The 21,145-nt window shown below is 35.7% G+C and overlaps 1 protein-coding gene across 2 annotated transcripts in view; it reads left to right on the top strand.

The window, feature by feature from the left end:
- The window catches only part of ULK4 (unc-51 like kinase 4), a 210,551-nt gene that overhangs the window by 138,637 nt on the left and 50,769 nt on the right, over window positions 1–21,145 (top strand). For both annotated transcript variants that reach the window (XM_071735884.1, XM_071735883.1), the window contains exons 33-35: window positions 6,906–7,072; window positions 11,166–11,264; window positions 19,455–19,640. In XM_071735884.1, coding sequence (XP_071591985.1) covers window positions 6,906–7,072; window positions 11,166–11,264; window positions 19,455–19,640 — 452 coding nt within the window. The remainder of the gene's footprint in view (window positions 1–6,905; window positions 7,073–11,165; window positions 11,265–19,454; window positions 19,641–21,145) is intronic.

The following is a 21,145-nucleotide window of genomic DNA, read 5'->3' as shown; positions in this document are numbered from 1 at the left end:
CTGTAGTATTGCTATGTTTTTAAAAATAGGCTACTGTCTCTAATGTGTCTGACATATGGCTGAATAGCAACTATAAAGTTTACTTAACAATAGTAGTCGTTCCAGACAGTGTGATTTTATCTTATTACTGTCTTGGTTTATTAATTTTTTTGGTTTTTCTGATGGAAGTTTGTGCTTGCAAGTATTGCACAATTGACATATTGAAAGTTGGTATAAAAAAATGCTTAAATCCATATGAAAAGAATGGTAATTAGTTGTTTAATATATGCACAATTGGGGCAGAAATATTTGAAAGGTATATTCTGTGAAGTCACTGTAATACCTCCATCCTTCCATAGGTCTACCAGGTAGAAGAGAAATTTGAGTGTGTGCATCCGCTTCAAGCAAAATCAGCTGGATTAAGGCTGCCCATTTGAGCAGTTTAAAACAGCCAAGCACAGGTTGTCTGGGGAGTACATACACAGTCATAGACATTTGTAGGTGCAGTAACCTCCAACAATTGATCATGAGCAAACAGCTGGGAAAAAATAGCATTTGCCATCAACAAAGCTGTTTACAAAATGAATGTCTGTCAGGCAGCCTCAGCATTGTACTCTGCTGCATTGTCAGTACCTCTTGGGATGATAGCACTCAATTTTACATGCATCAAGAGCCTTATGCTCCCTGGTTAACAAAAAAGCAGCCTATTTGTGATATACATAATATATGCATAAGTGGCAGAGCTGGCAACAAATCTTACGACTCTTCTGGATACTAAATTTCCTCTCTGGAAAGCAAAAGTTTAATTTGAATAAATAATTTTAAAAGAAATGTTTCTTTTATGTGCAGTCCCATAAACTGCCTGATATGAGCATTTTAGGTTTGTATGTGCATCTTCAGTGGATCCTACCTTTCTGTTATATTTTCACTTATCTTTTTGTAGTAAGTGTCCAATTATTCTCAGCTACTTATAGAATGTAAGAAGCAGATAGCATTTCTAGAGACTATGTACCAAACACATTAAACCTGACTGCTAAAATGAGACACTATTAATGTCTTATTAACACTGAGAGTAGATCCCTGGAACATCATCACGGTCCATAGTTATTTAGTATTCTTTCATATAAATTGTGGGTCTTTTTATTCTGATAGACTTAGAAAGCATAATTAGTAATTATTTTCAGAAGAAAATTGAACAAGTTTGTGTTCATGTTCAATGAGTTATACTCCTAGGAATGAGGACCATCTCAGTAAATCTTGTCCAGAAAAAAATTCCGCGCCTTCAGAACTTTGATGCTATGTAAACCCGTGTGCTTTGAACTTAGTTTCAAACAGCTTGGATATCTTTTCTGAATTAATTATAGAGTGGTTGAGTCAAACTGACACAAAAACTTGAATTCAGTTGAAATTTTGTCACAGAACCTTAATGAGAGTCCAAGATAGGAGCTCCCCCCCTCCTTTTTTTTTTTTCATTTTCAAAAGCAGTAGCAAATCAGAAGTGATAATACTTTCAGAAATACTCTTCTGTGTATGTTATTCTAACCTTATCTTTTCATATAGAACAGCAACAGTCTTGCCTATTTGGAAGAATTTATTATATTTTACTATTTTTATATTGACCAGTCAAGCATGTGATTTTATTATTAGTAAGATACATTTTAATATTCAAGTTACATTTTAATATTTTTTATTACACTCATTTTTTTTATTGAGAGAATCTACTTGGTTTTTTATCTTTTAGTTTTCTGTTCTAAACGCGTTTTGGTCTTAATCACTCTCAAGTTTGTTCCATAGCTTAAATTTAGAAGAAATATTCTTCTGTGCTGACAGGATTCTCTTTGGCTGAGAAGAGTTTGACACGGTTCCCTGAGGAGTCACTAATTCTGCTCCACAAGGGAAAGATGCCACCTATAAAATGCCTTTAACAATAACTACTAAATGTTGTCAGTCCTGAAAAAAGTAGAATCATGTTGAGCTTTGACTGAGATGAAGCAGAAAAAACCCACTGAGAATGTCAGATCTCTATTCCTCTTGGGCATCCACACTCAAGATAACGGTACTCCCCAGTCTGCTTTCAACCTAGCTGTAATAAAGGTGACAACTGTCTTTTCCCCAGTTGTCATAATTCTTACCACACCCATTTTAATACATGTGAGAGCAGGACTGCCTGCTTGGGGACCATTGGTGAGTGTCCTACCTGCCACATGTGAGGGAAAAGTTGAGCAACACTCTTTGTACAAAGGGAAGCTCTGGAGAGCATTGACCACTGCAGTGTTGACATATCCAGAGATTTTTATTCCTCAAACTTAACGATTCTTTATTGAGTGACAAAATGAGTACTTTTCTCTTAAGATGCTATTAATTTTTAAGCTTAGAATAGAAAATAATTTTCAGGGCATCAGTCATGCAGTTGATATGCTCGACAGCCCTATTGTTTTGTTTCCACTTGAGCTGGCACTTGTAACTCACCAAATCTTGAAATCTGTGGTGACCTAATTTTCTAACCTAGTTTATTCTTCCCCCAATAATATCATAGTAGTAATACAAATGGTTACTAAAAGGTGAACAGTAACGAATAGTAAAAATAACACTAAAAGCAATGAGCCTCTTTTTTAAAAAAATGCCATTGCCCTAAAGATACCATTTGCTTTAATGCTGCTTATTTTCAGTTGTTCAGGAGAATAAACCTTGAGTAGTATGGCTGTGATGCAAGGAATGCAAATTAAATCCCAGGTTTATGTGGTCAAATAAGGTTTTATGATGAATTTATGACATAGTGAATTATCTTAAGTGCTCAGAGACTGAGGAGCTAATTCCTATGTGAAAGAATCTATTGAACTGCAGTACTTCGTAATATTTTTGGGTTTTATCATTAACATTAAAAAGAATATGAAACATGTTTGCTAGTCTGGCAGTATCATTATCATTCTCAATTTCATATTATTTTGAGTCATTAAAAAAAAAAAAAATCCAAGCAGGTCCACTGTAAATAAAAGGAAGAAAAGGCTAGTGGATATATATCTGTTAGTGTCCCTGGGGAGTCAGTTGTGTAGGTGTGATACAAATGGGAAAAACAGCTCTCTAGAGAGCATCATGTAGAGAGGAACAAAGAGAAACCTTTTTGCCAGGCTGAGGGTTTGCTGCTGGCTGCTTGGCTGCACAGTGTCATTGTTCAGAGGAAGTGCACCTGCTCTAACATTTTCTTCAGCTGGAAGCGAACAGGTTTGTTGAATGCTCTAATTGCTGGTAGGCATGAAAGGGTTGCCTCGAAGATTGCTTCTTAGGCTGTCCTTTGATGTTTTGTATGGTTTGGAAGCGAGGATTTCATTTCCTTTATCCATGTTGCTAATAGGTAAGAATAAAATCCCTCAGCTTTCATTCCAGAAGGTATCATGGCACATTCTGTCCAATGACAGAATCATGGGCCAAAAGATTCCTTTTATCTTTGAAAAGAGTTGTAAAGCATAGGAATAGTCATAACAGTCCACAGTCATGAATTACCATCAGTGACATGTTCGGTTCATTGCAGGGTTCTTTGGACAGGAGAAATATTCTGCTGTGAACAGTAGGTTCATCAGATGGTACATAACTGCAGCTGGGAATTTTGGATGCAATCCTTTTAGTACATATTATGAATATTGGATTGCAATTGGAAAAAGTTATTTGTTTAATTCCAGTTATGTTTATGTAAATTATAATAATTCTAATACAAATTCCAAGTTTTGCAAAATTTGAATAGCAGAGAACTGCACTGAGACTTGATAGTTCGAAAATCCTCTTTTACAAATAAACAGTAGGCATTGACTAATTCACAATGAAATATTGGAATAAATTTCTAACTACACATGATATGATGTGATCTATTTTAATTGTTTGCTCAAATTTGCAAATTGTTAGAGTAATAAAAAACCCTGTAAGTTAATTAAGTTTTTACTTAACTCCCTTAATAAGAAATGCCCAGCTGGAATAAAGTATGATGCATTACATATAAACTGTCGCTAACACTTTTCTCTGTCCAAAGTGGGATATTGCCAACATACTTGTAAGTATCAGCAGAACAATCTTCCTGTGGTTTAATTTAATCAGGCTTAAGTCTTCATTATGATACAGAATTCAGATTCAGATCCACCACTTCAAAAATTCAGGAGTGCATGGGGTTTGTCTTTTCGATCAGAGACTATTTGACTTTCTAATGAAGAGCTGAGAATTACTGCATAGGAAACTTATGTCTGTTAAATATAGCTCAAAAATATACTGTTGGAAGTTTTTAAGGAGAAATATTGTTTTAGGCTTTATTGGAAACTAAGAAGCATGTGGTTCTTGAATCACTTGTAAGATCTGGCAGAAAATCTTCAATTTATAGATATCCATATGTAATTTTTATTTTATGACCTGCTGAATAATGAATTTTTTATGAATGATGAGTTTTTCTTTTTATAGAATTGCATCGTCTTTTTTTAAGATTATCTATTTTGGGGTTCATTTTCTGAAATGCTGTGACATACCAGTCTTGATCTTTATAGGTACCTTTTGAGTAAATTGGTTCCAGTGGCAGTGGCCAAGGCTGTTAAACTTCTGTTGAATTTTGTCATGGTCACTGTAAATTATACCAGCTTCCCAACTTTCTCTTTTGAGGACAAGAATGTGTATTTTTTCTTGTGGTGTAAGCAAGGAGTACATTTACATGTCCATAATTTTCATTTTGTTTGACACAAGAAAGTATTTTAAAGAGCATGTCTAGAACTTTATTTACTTGGCAAGAAGTTGGCCTGTTGGTTTTTTTAATCTGTGCAACCAAGTATTTATCAGTTTTCTGTATGAGTCATACAGTGTGTTAGGGGACATTTTACACCAGTGTTTTATTTTAGCTGTCTTTATAAAAAATCTTGAAGTGTGAAATTCTCCCAAGGTATTCTAAGTCCAGGAATAGTTGTTGGTTTTCTCCCCAAAATTTCCAAGTTAGCCATGCATATCTTTGTATGTATAACTCTCCCTGAGAAAGTTTATATCTGTAAAAAAATTGCCAACTCTGATTTTTTTTTTGTTAGCTAAGTGAATGAGAATATCCTGTTGTATTTCAGGTATTGGTAATATTCATTGCCTTAGGATGTAAATACTTCAAAAGAAGAAAATCTAGGTGATATTATTCACATCTCTAAGTAAGGAGAAAGTTGAGCATTTGGTTTGCCTCCCCATTCACCATTCATCAGGAGTGAGGCAGCTGTGAGACTCTGGCGGGTAACAGGCCAGGGAATAAATAAACAAATTGTTCTCTTCAAAATTGAAAGGGAAACCATTGTGAGTTGGAGTCATAGGCCCTGTTGTTTTGTTCAGTATTTCTCATTCCCTACTTAATACTATAATGCCTAAAAATATTTTGATCATGATCCATACAGCACCTTCGTTTGAAAGAGGTCTTGTCAGGGGTAATATCCAAGTCACCGTCTTAAGGGTTCTGTATAAGCCATCTAGAAATAGTAGGGGTGACACATTCATTTTGATGTGGCTGTGGGTTTTGTGGTCAAATGTGTGGGGAGAAACAGTGTACTTGGACATATCCCTGCAGGCAATTTAGCAACCTTGCTTTGTTAGGGACCAATTCTTACTGCATTGTTTCCTTAGGTTTATACTAATTTAATCTGATGAAAAAAAGCCTGGAGTAACAGCAAGTTTTGTATTGGGTAGACATGCAATTATGTCTGTCTGTTTTCTTCTTGGTGGGTGTTGGTGACATCACTTGAATGTCTCTACATTCTCATTTTTGTGTGAAGTGTTCAGAAATGCAGCAGAAACTGTCCTTTAAATAAGGGAAAGGAAATTAAATGTGCAAGATTAGACTGATGTAATTTAGAGAGTTTGGTTTATGCAGACAAAACCCCAGGAAATTCAAAGCTTAGCCTGAGCCGTAGTCCATCAATCAAACTTGTGGAAGAGTTAGTAGACACAGAAATGCAAAAAGATGTGAGATATAAGGAGAAAGCAAGTCTTAATGATCCTGACCCATAACTGTATTCTAAATGAATGTTTTTGTATTTAATTTCCTGAGGAAAGTATTAAGGATGATGAATAGGAGAGGAAAACATTTAATGGAAATTTAGTTAATGGATGGGGCAGCTTTTGAAGCAAAAATAGTTCAACACCTCACAAATTTGTCTACTCTTAAGAGCTGAATGGTATAATTACCTATTACATTATACAATGTCTCATTCTAATCTGGTACTGATTTTTGCAAAATTTAAAAAATACTTCTTAAAGGAGAACTTAAAAAAGAAGTCTTTATACTTCTGTGAAATCAATTAGATACTTCAGTCATTTTTGACAGTCATGGAGACTGGATGCTAGTATACTAATATAGTATAATGCAGCTACCTATATGCACACAAGTCACAGTATAGCTGATTGCCAGTTTAAAAGAACATAGTTTACAAACATAATGTTCTTGGTGAGGAATAAATGATCTGTCTTTTTTTAGGAAACTCTGAAAGAAAAACATTAAGATAAAGTAGAATTAACTCTGTCACTTAGTATTTGAAAGTAAGAAATATTCTGAGTTGTTGTGGTGTTGTCTTGAAATGGTTTAAACTTTTTCTGATATGTGAATTGGTTTGCTGGTTAAGCAAGCTACAGGGGTTGATGTTATTTACTTCTAAAGATTTAGGATTCAAAGTATGTCTCTGTTTAATGAAAGTTACATAATTTTCCATGCAGTTAGCAGATTTCATTGTATCAGTTTGGCTCTCTTTATAAGCTGCTCCAGACAGAATTGAACTATAATGATGGAGAAAAAAGAAAATTGAATAAATATTCATAATGTGTGTGAATTTTGTTTTTATGCTAAGCTGTTATTTTTAACTAGGCTACTTTCCACAGTGTTCTTTTCCTGATAGTCTATTTCTTTTTTTCTTTTTGTTTCACTTTCTATGTAGGACTGACTCACCACATCTGTAATCTCCTAATAGAAACCATGACTGCATACTTGGAGACAGATGATAAAAGCAGCACCAAAACAGCAAATGCACTGCTTCTTTCCTTACTTGAAATTTTGCACTGTATGCTGATATATACAGCCAACATTGTGCGCCAAACTTTACAGGTATGGAGCAGTTTCATCATCTCATATTCCACAGGTGATCCACAGTAGCTGAGAGGAATTTACAGTCTTGATCTGAGAATTAAAGTGTATTTTGTGACTTAATGTAGGTTTAAATGTGGTGTAGTGTGTATCCTTTATGTACATATATAAACTTTAATTCCTTTGGTGACATTCCTGACATAGAAAAGTGTCAGTTTCCTGGTGTCATCACCATCTTAATTCTTTAGGTAACTTCCTGGTATCCAAATAATGAAATTCCCACTATTCTGATTTTATTGAATTTTAAGTTTGGTGGAAAGAGAAGAGCATGTCTTTTCAACTGCATGTTACTCTTTCATGTGCTTACTTAGCTAGACTATTCACACCAGCCTCACTATATGCTAAAAACATTATCATAGCTGTCTCTTTTGTTTCTGTATTGCATCATTTGCTCAATCATAGTTCAAAACCATATTCTTCCATTTATTTGAAAAGAAAAAGATTATTCTGTAGAAAAAAATACATATTTTTTAATAAATCACATGCGATTACTGTGCTTGAAGAGCATACATAACCTCTGCGTGGGTTTTGACAAAAGTATTCACTCTTATGCTGATCAATTTATTTTCCAAGTTTCTGTTTGGATTACTGTGAATCATGGCATTGGCAGCACTTCCTCCTCCACTGAAGACTTCCTCCTTTTAAAAAAGGAGCTGAAAAAAATATTAACTGTGTGTCTGTGCAGTATTCCATTATCCATGTGCACTAAATGTATTACTGTAGTGATAGCAAATAATTGCCTGTTTTTATAGGCTCTACTGAATAAGATACTTTCAAAAACAGAACTTGAAAAACAGAATCATATTTTCTCCTATTACCCATTTTTTATGCGGAAGTTGACTTTAACAGATGATACTACCTCCACTTGAATCCTTTTGATTTAAGTTTCTTATGTGTAAAGTGATACTGTATCCAGCTGCAAAGGCAAAACATGGCACTGCTTTTCCTTTGCATTCCAGTATTTTTTGCTGAATGGTGCTGATAGCTGTGTCCAGCTTCATTCAAGAGCTAGCTCTCTGTGGTCCAGGTACTTGTGTTTTGGTACAAATGTTCATATTAATTCCTGTATGTGTTTTTGAGCAGTTTCATCAGTTCATATTCCACAGGTGATCCACAGTAGCTGAGAGTAATTTGCAGTCTTGATCTGAGAAATAATAGTATTTTAATTTTGTGACTTAATGTATGCTTAAATGTGGTGTAGTGTGTATCCTTTACACACATACACAAACTTTAATTCCTATAGTGACATTCCTTCTCTTTCCAAAGATACTAAATATGCAAAAGTTTCAGTTAGTCAAGCATCCCTGATTGAGGATGTCTTTCTTCTCATCCAAGCAGTAGCCAGAAGAAGCTATTGTAAATTTTGTGAGGTGAAGGTGGCTCACGTTCCTTTCTTGATTAATATAAACACACCATTTTTTAGTCTTCTCTGCACTATGTCTTTTTTGCCCTTCTTGGACTTCGTCATTCCCAGCTTATTGTGGTAAGTCTCAGTGAGAGACATACCAATGTGTCTTACTACCTGGAGAAACAAATTTCACATCTCTTTCATTTCAAAATTTTTCATGGAAGAAAGACATCCTTTCAGCTCATCAGTATCAACAGTGGAGCTTCAGCAGTAGTGTCTTCTCTCTCAGGAGCCTTGCTCCTGTGTTCATTTAACCAAATGAAAATCCTCAGATATTACATTTGGACGACAGTTTGAGTATTAAGCTTTAAATGGAAAACAGTACAAAAAGACTTTTAAATGTGTTCTTCAGACAAAATGTTTACAGCTAGACTGTGCTGGGTCATGGTCCAAAGCAGCTGCAAGATAATCAAGTTAAATGAAAAATCTTGCAAGCAGACCTTTCTGGAGTCCTGGGGCAGGGATGGGTCATAAATAATGCTGCCTAGGACAGCAGTGTGTTTTGATGAGTGGGAATGACTGTGGTCAGAATTACAAGTAGTAACAGGTCAAGTAACAGACTAATATCACTTAAGAATTTTATTATTCCTATTTTATAGAATCATAGGATCATTTGGGTTGTAAGGGACCTTTAAAGGTCATCTACTCCAATACCCCTGTAGTGATCAGGGATCAGGCTGCTCGGTGCCCTATCCATCCTGACTTTGAATGTTTCAAGGGGTGGCACATCTGCCAACACTCTAGACAAGCGTCTCACCACCTACACTGTAAAAAGTATCTTCCTAATATTTAGTCTGAGTCTACCCTCTTTCAGTTTAAAACCATTACCCCTTGTTCTATTGTAACAAGCCCTGCTGAAAAGTTTGTCCCCATCTTGCCTCTATGCCCCCTTTAAAGGTGATAATGAGATCACTCTGGAGCTTTCTTCACACTGAAAAACCCCAATTTTCTCAGCCATTCTTCATAGAATAGGTGTTAAATCCCTCTGTTCATTTTTGTGGCCCTTCTCTGGAGCCTCTCCAGCAGGTCCATGTCTTTCTTGTGCTGAGGACTCCACATTGGACACAATACTCCAGGTGTGGTCTTATGAGAGTGCAGTAGAGTGGGAGAATCACCTCTCTTGGCCTGCTGGCCCTGTTTCTTTGATACGTCCCAGGATACAGTTGGCCTTCTAAGCTGAAAAGCACACATTGTTGCCTCATGACCAGCTTTTCATTCATCAGTATTCTCAAGTCTTTCTTCACAGGATTTTTCTCAATCTTTTCATCTCCCGGCTGGTACTGGTACCTGAACCATGTGCAGGACCTTGCACTTGGCATGAACCTCATGAAGTTCAAAAGTGCTCACTTGAGCTTCTCTGGATGATATCCCATCCCTCAGGTGTGTAAATGGCACCACTCAGCTTGGTGAAATTTAAAGATTTGCTGAGGGTGTACTTGAACCCACTGCTATGCCTGCATTGATATAGAGCCATTCCAGCTGAGCTGTTGGCCATGTCACCTTTGCAGAGGAATACGCCTTAATTCCTTTGAGGTATTTTCTGTTACCTCAGAAACCCCACGCTCATCTCTGTAAGACTTCAAGTATGCTCCAGGGTACCCAGCGTGTCTTGGAGCAACAGGTTGAAGGCCCTTGCTAGCACCTTGTTCCTCTGACATTGGTGTGCCATCCCACAGCTTTTCAGAGGCAAGCCTCATATTATCTCCTTCCTCCTTCTGGTCTAATTTAAGGTTCTGTCAGTGAGCTCTGCTAGTTCATGAGCAAAGACTCTTTTCCCCCTTTGAGAAGAGTGAACCTCATCTACTACCAGCCAGCCTGGTGCCAGGTGGGCCATCCCATTATCAAAAAACCCAAAGCTGTGGTGGTGATACCAACCTCAGCCATTATTAATAGGTTGGGTGCATCTTCCAGTCTTCCTGCCTGCAATTGGAAGAGGAACAGAAAAAATAACTTGTGCTCTGCGTTCTCTCACCAACCATCCCAAGGCCCTGAACTCTCTATTAATCATCCTTGGACTACACATTGTGGTTTCGTTGACACATAGAAGAATAATAACAGGTAATAAATAGTTTGAGGGCTGTGCCAGCCTAGGAAGTCTCCTAGGGGTTTCCTTAACCCAGCCCCCAGGGAAGCTGCTAATTTAAATTATTATAATCTATTACGAATATTTCAGGATACAAAGTAAGTCAGAAGGGCAAAGTTGAAAATTATTGCTGAGTCACACTGATTTTCTTGTTCCAAGTTGCCCTTAAAATTGTTCTTGAAAAAGGAAAAAAAGTAGCTGAACTTTAATGTTAATATAGGCACATTATGGTGAAAGAAAATAGAAATACATGAAACATTTATGGCTTTTGAGATATCTTTTGCATATACAGTTTATGGCATTTTGCTGAAGAAATGTCACATAGGTCAGTATATTGTACAGAATGGGTTTGACAGCATGAGGCCTGTTTGCTTTGTGCTTATTGTTACAGACACAGGGAGCATTAACTGCTCATTGGGAGCCCAGGAATAGTTAACAAGAAAAGAATGTACAAGCCTTCTTCAAACTTCCATTCAGACTTCTACCACCTAATGGCCCTAATTTGTTCCTCATAATGCAACAGTCTCCTAAGGTTTCTTTTTATTTTTCCTCATCTTATTAAGGCACAGAAATCTGGCACAGGAGGGGACACGCAGGCTGCTGAAGACCTTCTGCTTATCAATAAACCCCTGACGGACCTAATTAGCCTGCTTATTCAACTGGTGAGAATTTGCTTGTTTGTAAGCCTTTTGGAATGTTGCTGAAGTTGGAATTACTCAACTGAATTCAACATCTTAGAACTCTGCTATTTTTTTCATCGTTTATAAGATACCACTTAGTACAAAGGCAAGATTCTAACAAATTTTAAGAAATTATAGGTCACAGCAACATCAGGTTAAGTCTGTCCCAAGTATATATTCTTATGTCAGATATATGTGTGTAGCCAAATTTTAGCCCTTTAGAAGTCTACCAAACACTGCATAGGGAAAGGATGGTATTCAAAATTTGAAAACAAGTACTGTTACCATTAGAAAAGTCTGTAAACTGAAAATTAGTTTTCAGTGAGTAATTACTTAATGTAATTTTTCTGATTTTGAGCCTTCTGAGTTTTTCTCAAGAGTTTAATTTTATTTAAACGTGATCCTGAGGGATTTAAGAGTGAAAATCCCTGGTGATCTGTGAATACCTTTGAAGACTGTGTGTTTAAAGTCAGTGTTTTCCAGGGTTTACTAGAAGTCACATCTCTGCACTGCAGTCTCCACAGAATGCTGTATTGTGGCCCTGACTCATCCCATCAGCTCAGCCTCCATCATACTGTGCCACAGATTTGTATTGGCTCTGTGTGTAATATCTTGTACTAAAGGAATGCTTCTTCAGACAAACAGTTTTTAGAGGCTTCCTCAGCGTTTTATTCAACGTGAAGTCATTAAAGTGGGATGTGAGAATTTCCTTGTGGCATATCCCACTATCCCTTTCACATTATTTCACTTAGAGGCATTTCAGATTCATTCTTCCAGCCCCATTTTTTTGTTTGTTTGTTTCTCATTTAAGTGTACATTTTATGATGTATAGTGATAGGAATACCTGTGGCCCTTTAACCTTTAACTATCTTGAGCACTCTGTCATCATCTATTTTGGGGAAGAGTGTGATTCCTTTTTTATTAATTTTTGGCATTGTACTTGTTGCTAAGACCTTCTTTAATGGATTTATTTTAACCATACATTGGCAAAGACTTTTTGAAAATGTTCACTAAATGACTTAACATAAAGTGACTGAGTTTCAGCTGTATGGTATTTTGTCTTTATCAATTATTTTAATTTATTTTTGATTATTTTTTTTAAATCACTGCATATGATAAATAGTAAGACATGAAGATATGCAAATGTTACTTTGAAGTGAAATTAGACAAATTTAATTCCATTAACTCTCGAAAGAACAGAAAATTAGAGGCCAAAATTTACTCAGCCTATACCACCTGGAAGTCTTTTATAACTTTTTAATTAAAGGACAGGAAAATTCTGTAGTTAGCATGTACTAATTAGATTCTGACTTGCCCTTGTATTTCAAAAGCATGGCTGCAAATTACCATTAGGTTTTACTTTGTTCTTTATTTCTACAGATTCTGGTATGTTTGAAGTGTTTATTTAAAATCAGTTAATTTTAACATCTGAGTAAAGATCATTGGTGCTGCTTCTTTTTGGCTGGTTGGTTTTGGTTTAGAATTTTGCTAAAGATTGTGTAAAATTTTCTCTTGCAATGTCTATGTGTTGTTCTGTATTTACACATGCTTGATTGGACATAGGAGAGTTATTTTAGTTAGGTTTGTTGATTTTTTTATCCTTTAAGTATTGCTCTATTAAACTTTTCTTGTTAAGGCTGAAAGAGTTCAAAAAAAGGAGTAATAATTTATAACATTTAACATCCACTTGTTTATCATATTTTATACTCTAAGCTGTTTATTCTTTGTGAAGTCTAGTAGGTCTCTCAAGATATATATGCTTCCTAACCCCTGAAAAAGACTCAGTTTTACCCAAGTTTATGTTCTGTGGAGCTGACCTTAGTAGTTTTCTCTATTTGTTAAGGTGTTTGGCTGTATAACATTACTGTTTTAAGCCATTCAGTTCTTTGTGAGGCCTTAAATTCTGAACTATCACTTTAAGATATTGAGTTAAAATTATTTTCTCTGGTTTGCTATTTCTACCTGTCTATAATTTTTTTATCTCACTTCAAGTAATTGCTTTCTTCATTGATATGTATATCCCTCAGGTAGATGATAGTTCTGTGGCCCATTGACTTGTCTATTTATTTTTTGTTTTCCTCAAGTTCTACATGTTTATCCCTCTTAATAATCCTTAAAAAAATCAATGTGAGTTAAACTTGAAAATGTCAAAAACTTAGAATCAATTTTTCCTTTCTGTAATTGTGATTTAGTTTATCAGATAGAGCATGGCAAACCAAGTGTAGGAAACCTGGATTGCATGTAAATGAAACATCAGAGTTGAAGAATGCAAAAGAAGTAATAATTACAAATTCTGTCATGCAGAAAATGGTGTAAATATGGAAAATTCAGTATTTAATCCTGTGATGATTCTGCCCTTAGTTGATCCATAAGAGAAAAATAAATTGAGCATTTAGTCTTCTGCTTGTCAGCTTTGTGTTTAAAAGTTAATTACACCTAGCTTTTTGTGTAATGTTCCTCCACTTGAACATAAATGTAATTTGATTATTGTACTGAAACTTGCAGCAATTATAGAAAATACCTTCCACTTTTTGATGTACTGCTATACTGAAAAAAGGTTACTTTAGAAATCACTTCAATGTGGATCTTCAGAAACTTTTCAAGAAAATTTGCCATTATGTATGGAAAGGAGTTTCATTTCTCTGTAGATCCTAGATTTAGATCCTAGGTGTAGATCCTCCAGTCTTTTTTGTGGCCTACCTGAAAGTGAACTTTTCTTGTCTCTTGGTCCTAAGCTTCTTCATTATAGTATTACTAGTGTGATTTGCACTTGATTACTGGGCTCTGTATATTATTTTTAAAAGACCAGTTAATCATGTGCAAACATGAAGAGGACAGAAATGAATCTCAGAAATGGATGAGATGATCTCCTCTGGGTCCTTTCAGGCTCTGCATTACCCTGGCTCCAAGGCTCCAAGGCCAGGGTAATGTAGTGATCAGCGTGAAAAGACACCTCTTTATTTCCTGTATTTATAATCTATTGTTGCTATTGTATTTGAAATGTTACCTGCAAATTATTTTTGAAGAATTCTCTTCTCCAGAGCTACTCTATAAAACAAAACCCAAGCAAACAAAAAAGCAAACCACAAAAAAAGCCCCAAACAAACAAAAACACCAGAGAAAATAAGAACACACTGTTGCAAACACAACTTCACAATTGTGATTTAGTTTCCCAGCAGTTAGGCTAGATTAAGATGAACTGAAAATATATTGTTTTTTGAAATATTTTCCCATTTATAGGAGGACTACAATTTTGCCCTAAGCCAAAATATTTTTTTTCATTTAAAAATAGACATGTTTACTAATAATAGCATTGTAAAGTTAGCAGATTTAATTATGGAGTTTTCCTCTTACATTTTGTTTAATGTTAGCAAAATTATCTTCCCTATAGTTCCCAATGGTGCTTCCTTTACAGCACATTCTGTAATCACATTACTGATTTAATGAACATCTATCTCTTATCATAATAAACTCTCTTTGTTTATAACCTCATTAATGCACTGAAATAGTGTCCCCTCCGGGTAATCCAGACAGTTTCATTGTTAGCTCTAAAATTAGATGCTGTAACAACTCCAACAGTGTGAAAACTGCCACTTCAGCTCAAATGATCACACATTTCTTGCAATGGTTTGCAATTCATGAACACACCGCAACTCAGTTCAAAAAGAATGCATTTTTGACAACGGACTGCAGAAATAGAGATGTATAGAAACAAGAAACTTCCTGCTCTTCACTGCATTAACCTTAAAATACAAAGAACTTGTTCTATCTAGAAAGGAAAAGAATTAGTATTTTATTTTATGAGTCTGTTTACAGGAGATTATAACATGGTCATAAAAATTAAGTAGAAAGTAATACATAATTTTTATTGCACGAAGGTCTTGTCATGAGGCATCATTTTAAAATTTTGAAGTGGAAAATAAATACACAGTTATGAGTTAGAGAATGGGGGGAAATGTGACTCCAGCTGTTCAGTAATTTATTGTAAGGTGCTGGATTTTCTTCAGGGTATGCACTAGCCCAGAATATTAACAGCTGCAAGAAGGAGTACTAATGTTTCTACCTTGCTAAAGGGCTGAATCCATAATCCCCTCTAAAACTGATAAGATAAGAAAAAATGAAAGGCCAGTAGAGTTTCTCTGTGTGATTAAGAAATATTAAAGTGGGAGATAAAGTTAGAACTTGAGTTTTTCATGTATTTCGCCTCCCCTAAATGAAAAATGTTAAGTAGCTGCTATCATGAAAAACTATAAATACGTTTCAGAGACTTTAAATATATTTTTTTTTTCTCAAATGGAATTGTTAAGATTAGAAAAATGATCAGACTTATTCCAGTTGACTAAGTGATGAACCATTCACCTATATTCATTGTCTAGAAACGTGATTCTAGCTTTGCAGTTCTTATTAGAGATATTCTTGCATCAGCTTTCACTTCAAAGCTGAATTTTCATTCCTTGTTTTCCACATTTACAGTTATTTATTATATTTTCAGTCAATGCTTTTTTTCATACCAATAATTTTCTTCAGATCATCTACTCTTTATAAGCATTAATGAAAGTACTGACACTGACTGGCAGCCATTGTTAAGTTTCAGGTTACCAGCTTTTGGCTTTTGACATCTAAATCATTACTGGTTGGTAGTGAAACAGCAAAATGGTGAGTTAGAAAAATGCTGATGCATACATATTTAAATGGGGACATTGCTGAGAGTTCCTCTTCCACCTTAATTATCGATGGCTTAGACTGTAGGCCAATGATTCTCCTCTCTTCCAGAGCAAATAGGGTCTTTCCTATTTCTAGCTTTTCCTTGTATTCATCTGAGACCTATGCTCTTAGTGTCTTACCCTGCAGTTTTTCAGGGTGACAGCAGCTTGCTCCCCAAACTCTAGATAGCACTGAAGCTCAAACAGACTTTGGTGAAACAGATGACCAGAAGACCCTGAAGTGCAACAGGCAATAAAGGTTTTCGTTGGCATTTGTGATTGAATAGTATGATGCCATGGCTGGTAAGTACTGCAGACTCTGGCAGGGTACTGCTGGCTAGATTTGCAGGATGGTCACTGGCAGCTTGATATCCTGTGAAGAGCCACAACAGTGAAAAAAGAATGAGAATTCTAGCAGATAAGCAAAGGCATTGGCCCAAGCCCAGATCCTCCTCACCTAGGGCAAAATGTTCACTGTCTCACTGACTCCTGCTGAAGACAGCTTTCCTTGGGAATAACACTCACAGGTTGGACTTGCTCATTTCCGTCCTTGGAAGTCATGGATGCTGCTGGTCTCAGGAAGAACTGTGAAGGACATGGTGCTTTTTATGTATTTCTTCATGCAAGACTGTTGGAGGGACAGTCCTCTGCAAACACTAATACCTTTCCACCTCTCTGATGTTTAGTGATTATCTCAGAAAAATATCCTCAGAACAGTCTCACTTTCAAATATGGCTGTTCTGATTATTATTTATGCATGGAATTTTTGTGGTTATGAAGACAAGGGAGCTATCCTGCACTGCAGCACCAGGGCAAGGACATATCTATGAAAATGTTCACTGATTTTTTAAATTGTTGGTTAACCAATTTTCAAAAATGTTTGGAAAATGACTATAGTTCCTGTACTGTGATTTTCTTCAAAGAGTGCTTGCTGTATCTGCCTACACTGTTCTACTAACAAACTGTAAGTTAGAGTGCTGCTTTTAGACTGAATAAGAGATGCATTAGGGCAATTTAATTTTCCTTCATTTATGTAGTAGCTTTTTATTTTCAATGAAGGAAGTACAAGTCAGCTTAAAGTTTATTTTATTTTACTTGATATGGATTGAAGATATCAATGGAGCTATAAAGATTTTTACTATTTGTAGCTTTTCCTCCTCTTAAGCCTTTCTATTTCTGTTGATTATGTTATTAGGTAATTCTGGCTGTTGGAAAGGAAACAAACAGTCAAGTAGGTGACATTTAGCTTGAAATGAAGAAAAGCCATGCAGCAAAGCTGTGGAAGAAATAGCTGCTGTCGTCCTGTCACTGGCATAGCATTAGGTCAGATAGAATGTGATATGTCTTGGGGCTATGTATTCAGAGCTTACATCTCAGTTCAGTATGTTTTAAACAGCCAGCTCTATGAAGCTAATAGAAAACAAGATTGTATTTGCATGCAGATCTCTGGGGAGTTGCTTCTTGCATATTTGAGGAGTATATATATGTCTGATAATATGTTCTCAGATTGCTTTATAGTAACTGTATGAATTTTCCCTAAAATGAATTAACCCAGGAAAGGAAAAAGGGGCAGAATAAGGGAGAGAGACTTATGGGTTGGAAACTAAGCTACACAGCTTTAATGAAGTCATAATGATGAAAAAAAAAATTAATGAAATATGTACAAATACATATAAAACCACTATTGTGCTCCCTTGAAATAATGCTTATGGTCATGCCTTGAGGCTGCAGGGCAGGCCCTGGAAAAGTCCTGGACTGGATTCAGTAGCAGAGAGGAACTTGATTAAGGAATGATGGGATTAAAGGATGTGTGGATCTGGATCAAAGGCAGAAGACTGGATGGAGATCTTCCAGGACACTGGCCGTGGTTGAAAAGAGCTTGACCCTTGTGACCCCTCAAATTCATGCTGATTTAATACTTAATTTGATCAATTTTGGTTACCTGTCTGGTCCCTTTACCTTCTCACAGGAGAGTCACAGGTGTTACCCCTTTCCTTGCTTTTGTTTCCACTTCATAAGCAGTTCAGCAAAACCAAGCAATGTTGTTGGTTCTGCATCCCATTCTCCAGAAATAACTAGAGACATCCAGCCTTATCAGTCCTAGAAGCAGACACTGACTGAAAAATATGCTGTTAATTTCAGAAAGTGCAGTCATTAAGAAGAGACTTAATTGAAAAGTAAAATTACTAGGAAGAAAACTGGTTCTGTCCTGGCTCAAACCAGGACAGACACAAGACAGAACTTTCCTAAATTAATTTCTCATTAAAGCGTTTCGTTAATTTTTTAGGAAAAAAAAAAGTATTATGATACGCTCTGTCACAGGCAATTTATATCTATCTCAGTTCTAATGAAGTTGTTTCAGCAGTTAATTACTCTTATTAAAGAAAGAAAGAAAAAAGGGAAATGGATGTATTTTCTTCCTTCTATAATGTGTTGCTCTAGATAAGGTTTTGAACTATCATCCCTTACCAGACCTTTTTCAGGTAAAGGAATTAACCTATTCTCAGCCTTCTTTTTCTCACTTATAACCAAAAGAATATGATCAAGTGGCCTTTAACACCTCTCTTTGATAAACTAGACGTTCCATTCATTCAGTCTTCTGCTGCTATGTTTTCCATTCTGTTGTCCTCTTACCTTTTCCCAGAAATCTCTATGATTTTTTCACTAGCTTTCATGAATCATGTGCCCTAAAACTAGGAATTGTGTTCCTGTTGTCATTCCGTAAGTGCCAATTGCAAGCATAATATAATATCTCTACTTATTATTTCCAGATGTTACTTTCAGAAATTATATACAGCCTTTTGATAGCAGTGTCATACTACCAGAAGCTCATTTAAAGATGGTTATTAGTTGAGGCTCAAAATCTCCTACATACCTGCTTTCCAGAACAATTTTTTTTCCCACCCCATTTCAAGACATTGCTCCAGTGTTCTTCAAAGGAGTGCAGAAAAGCTTAAATTCAGGAAAATATTCAAAATCTGCAAAACATACCTGTAATGTGCCTATGTAAAAATCTCTTAAATATCTAGATAGCCTGTGCTCTACCTCAACCAGAAGTCATAGACTTGATTTAGATATAATTAAATGAAGTTTTATGATGTTAATTATGTAGAAGTTTAGACATCCTGTCTATAATGATACTTTCTGCTATTACTACTTCTATTTAAAGCAGAATACACTGTCTGAAAATAACAGAGTTGGGAGCAACATTTTCCATGCTTTTACGATGTCACTATAGATAGGGTGTTTGAAAGAATTATGTTGGAGACATTGTTTTACTGCTGCTTAAGAACAGAGATATTTTAATTATATTTTCATCACATTGTTAGGCTTAGTTTAATGGAATTTTGAGTCACTCCATTAGAAATTTTTCTTTTCTGGCACAATGCAAATGTTAATACTCTTTCAATGGCCAGGGATATACAGTTTTTCTGAAATTGGAATTTGATTTTTGTTTGTTCATTTTTAGCTTCCCAGTGAAGATACTGAAATATTTGAGAGCTCCTCACAGTGCTTATCATTGCTGGTTCAGCTGTATGGAGGGAACAGTCAGGAGACTATGTCTCCAGAAAACATGGACAGCTTTGCTGAAGTACTGAAGTCTAAAAAAGATGCACGACAACTGAAGCTTTTGTTGAGAGTTATAAAGAGACTGGTGAGTTGGCTTCCCAAAATTTTGAAAAGTCTATGCATTTCTTTTATATCGTTGGATAATGGTTTTACTCTTGTGGGGTTTTTTTCCCTCTTAAAATCAAAAGGAGTATAAAAGATTTTTGAAACAAAACATGTGAAGTTAAATTTAATGTCTCTAAATTTCAGATAACTTCTCTAGAAAAAGCTTTCTACACTTAAAACTTCTTACAAATTGTTGATTTGCTCTTATTTCATTTAACCATCCAGCTATTTTATTAGCTCATTTTATTTATAAATTTACTTAGTATTTCATCTTTATGAAGAATTGGAACAATTTTCTGGATGCCTTCTGAAAGAACTAACCTCGTAGCATTAAATAGCTGCTCAGAAACTCTGCTTGATTTCATGGTAAATAAAATGCCATTTTGTACTTGACATAGGTTTATGCTTAGACTGTCGACTCCTCAGTCTCTCAATGAGTGATAGGAACCACTTCTGCTAAAGTGGTTGTCATGCAGAATGCCAATCAGTGGGAATCATGCAGGGTCTTAGCCTGCTGATGTTATTGGTGAGTAGGAGTATCAATTCTGTCTTGCTTTGACACGGTGGCATGACAGCATCTTTCAAATAACCTAGGTGGAAACTGTCCCATATTGCTAACATTCTCTCAGGTAATAGTATGCTTTTATCTTGAAGTGTCTTAATAAGAGGCTTTGCCTGCATTGTGAACTTGCATTGGTTGATTACTTCACCCCTCATTCACCAAGACTAGGGAGTTTTCAATTAATGTAACTTTCTCAGTGTAAGAGGCAGAAGACACTTGAATTTTCCAAGTGCAATGCTGACTACTAGAGTAAAGCCATAATCAGTGGCAACAGGGTTTGTCCCACTCGTAGAGTTAAGAGGAGGCAACCCTTTCTGTAGAGCTTCCAAAACTTTTCCTTTCCTCTTTCTCCTGCCTGCTGTATTTACATCACAGGAAAATAAACACCGTGCCCTTCTTCCCAGTCTTGGTCAGTCCTGTGTCTCTCTGAATGAATCATGAATATATAAAATTGACATTGGAATGGTACTTGACATTCATAGTTTCTCTTATTCTTTGACATCTTAAGTTTCACTCCTTTATTTTCTAATGTACTTCCTGAAAAGACAATTCTAGCAAAGATTTTTTAAAAGGTACTTTCTATTGATTTTTGCTTGTACTTGTGATTCTCTTTCTGCATAATTGTTTTGCTGCACAGAACTGAATTTTTCTTTTCCACAAAAGTAATGAGAAAATAGAAGAAAAAAAAATGTAAGGAAAGAAAAGAGAAATGAGGCTGTGATATATATATATTTATAATACTTGATTTTTTAGCAAAACTACAGACTTGTTTCTTTTCCCTCTGTTTTGAAGACTAAGGTTTAAAAGTGGACCTAGCAGGATATTTATCACAGAAACTTCTGTTGATCATATTAAGACAGCAAAGCTATGCTATCACCTCTTGAATCTTGCACTTGTACTGTACTTTTAGATCCCTGCTTTGT

The sequence above is a fragment of the Heliangelus exortis genome, chromosome 2, assembly GCF_036169615.1.
Source record: "Heliangelus exortis chromosome 2, bHelExo1.hap1, whole genome shotgun sequence".
Lineage (NCBI taxonomy): Eukaryota > Metazoa > Chordata > Aves > Apodiformes > Trochilidae > Heliangelus > Heliangelus exortis.
This window is presented reverse-complemented; position numbering and strand designations above follow the sequence as displayed.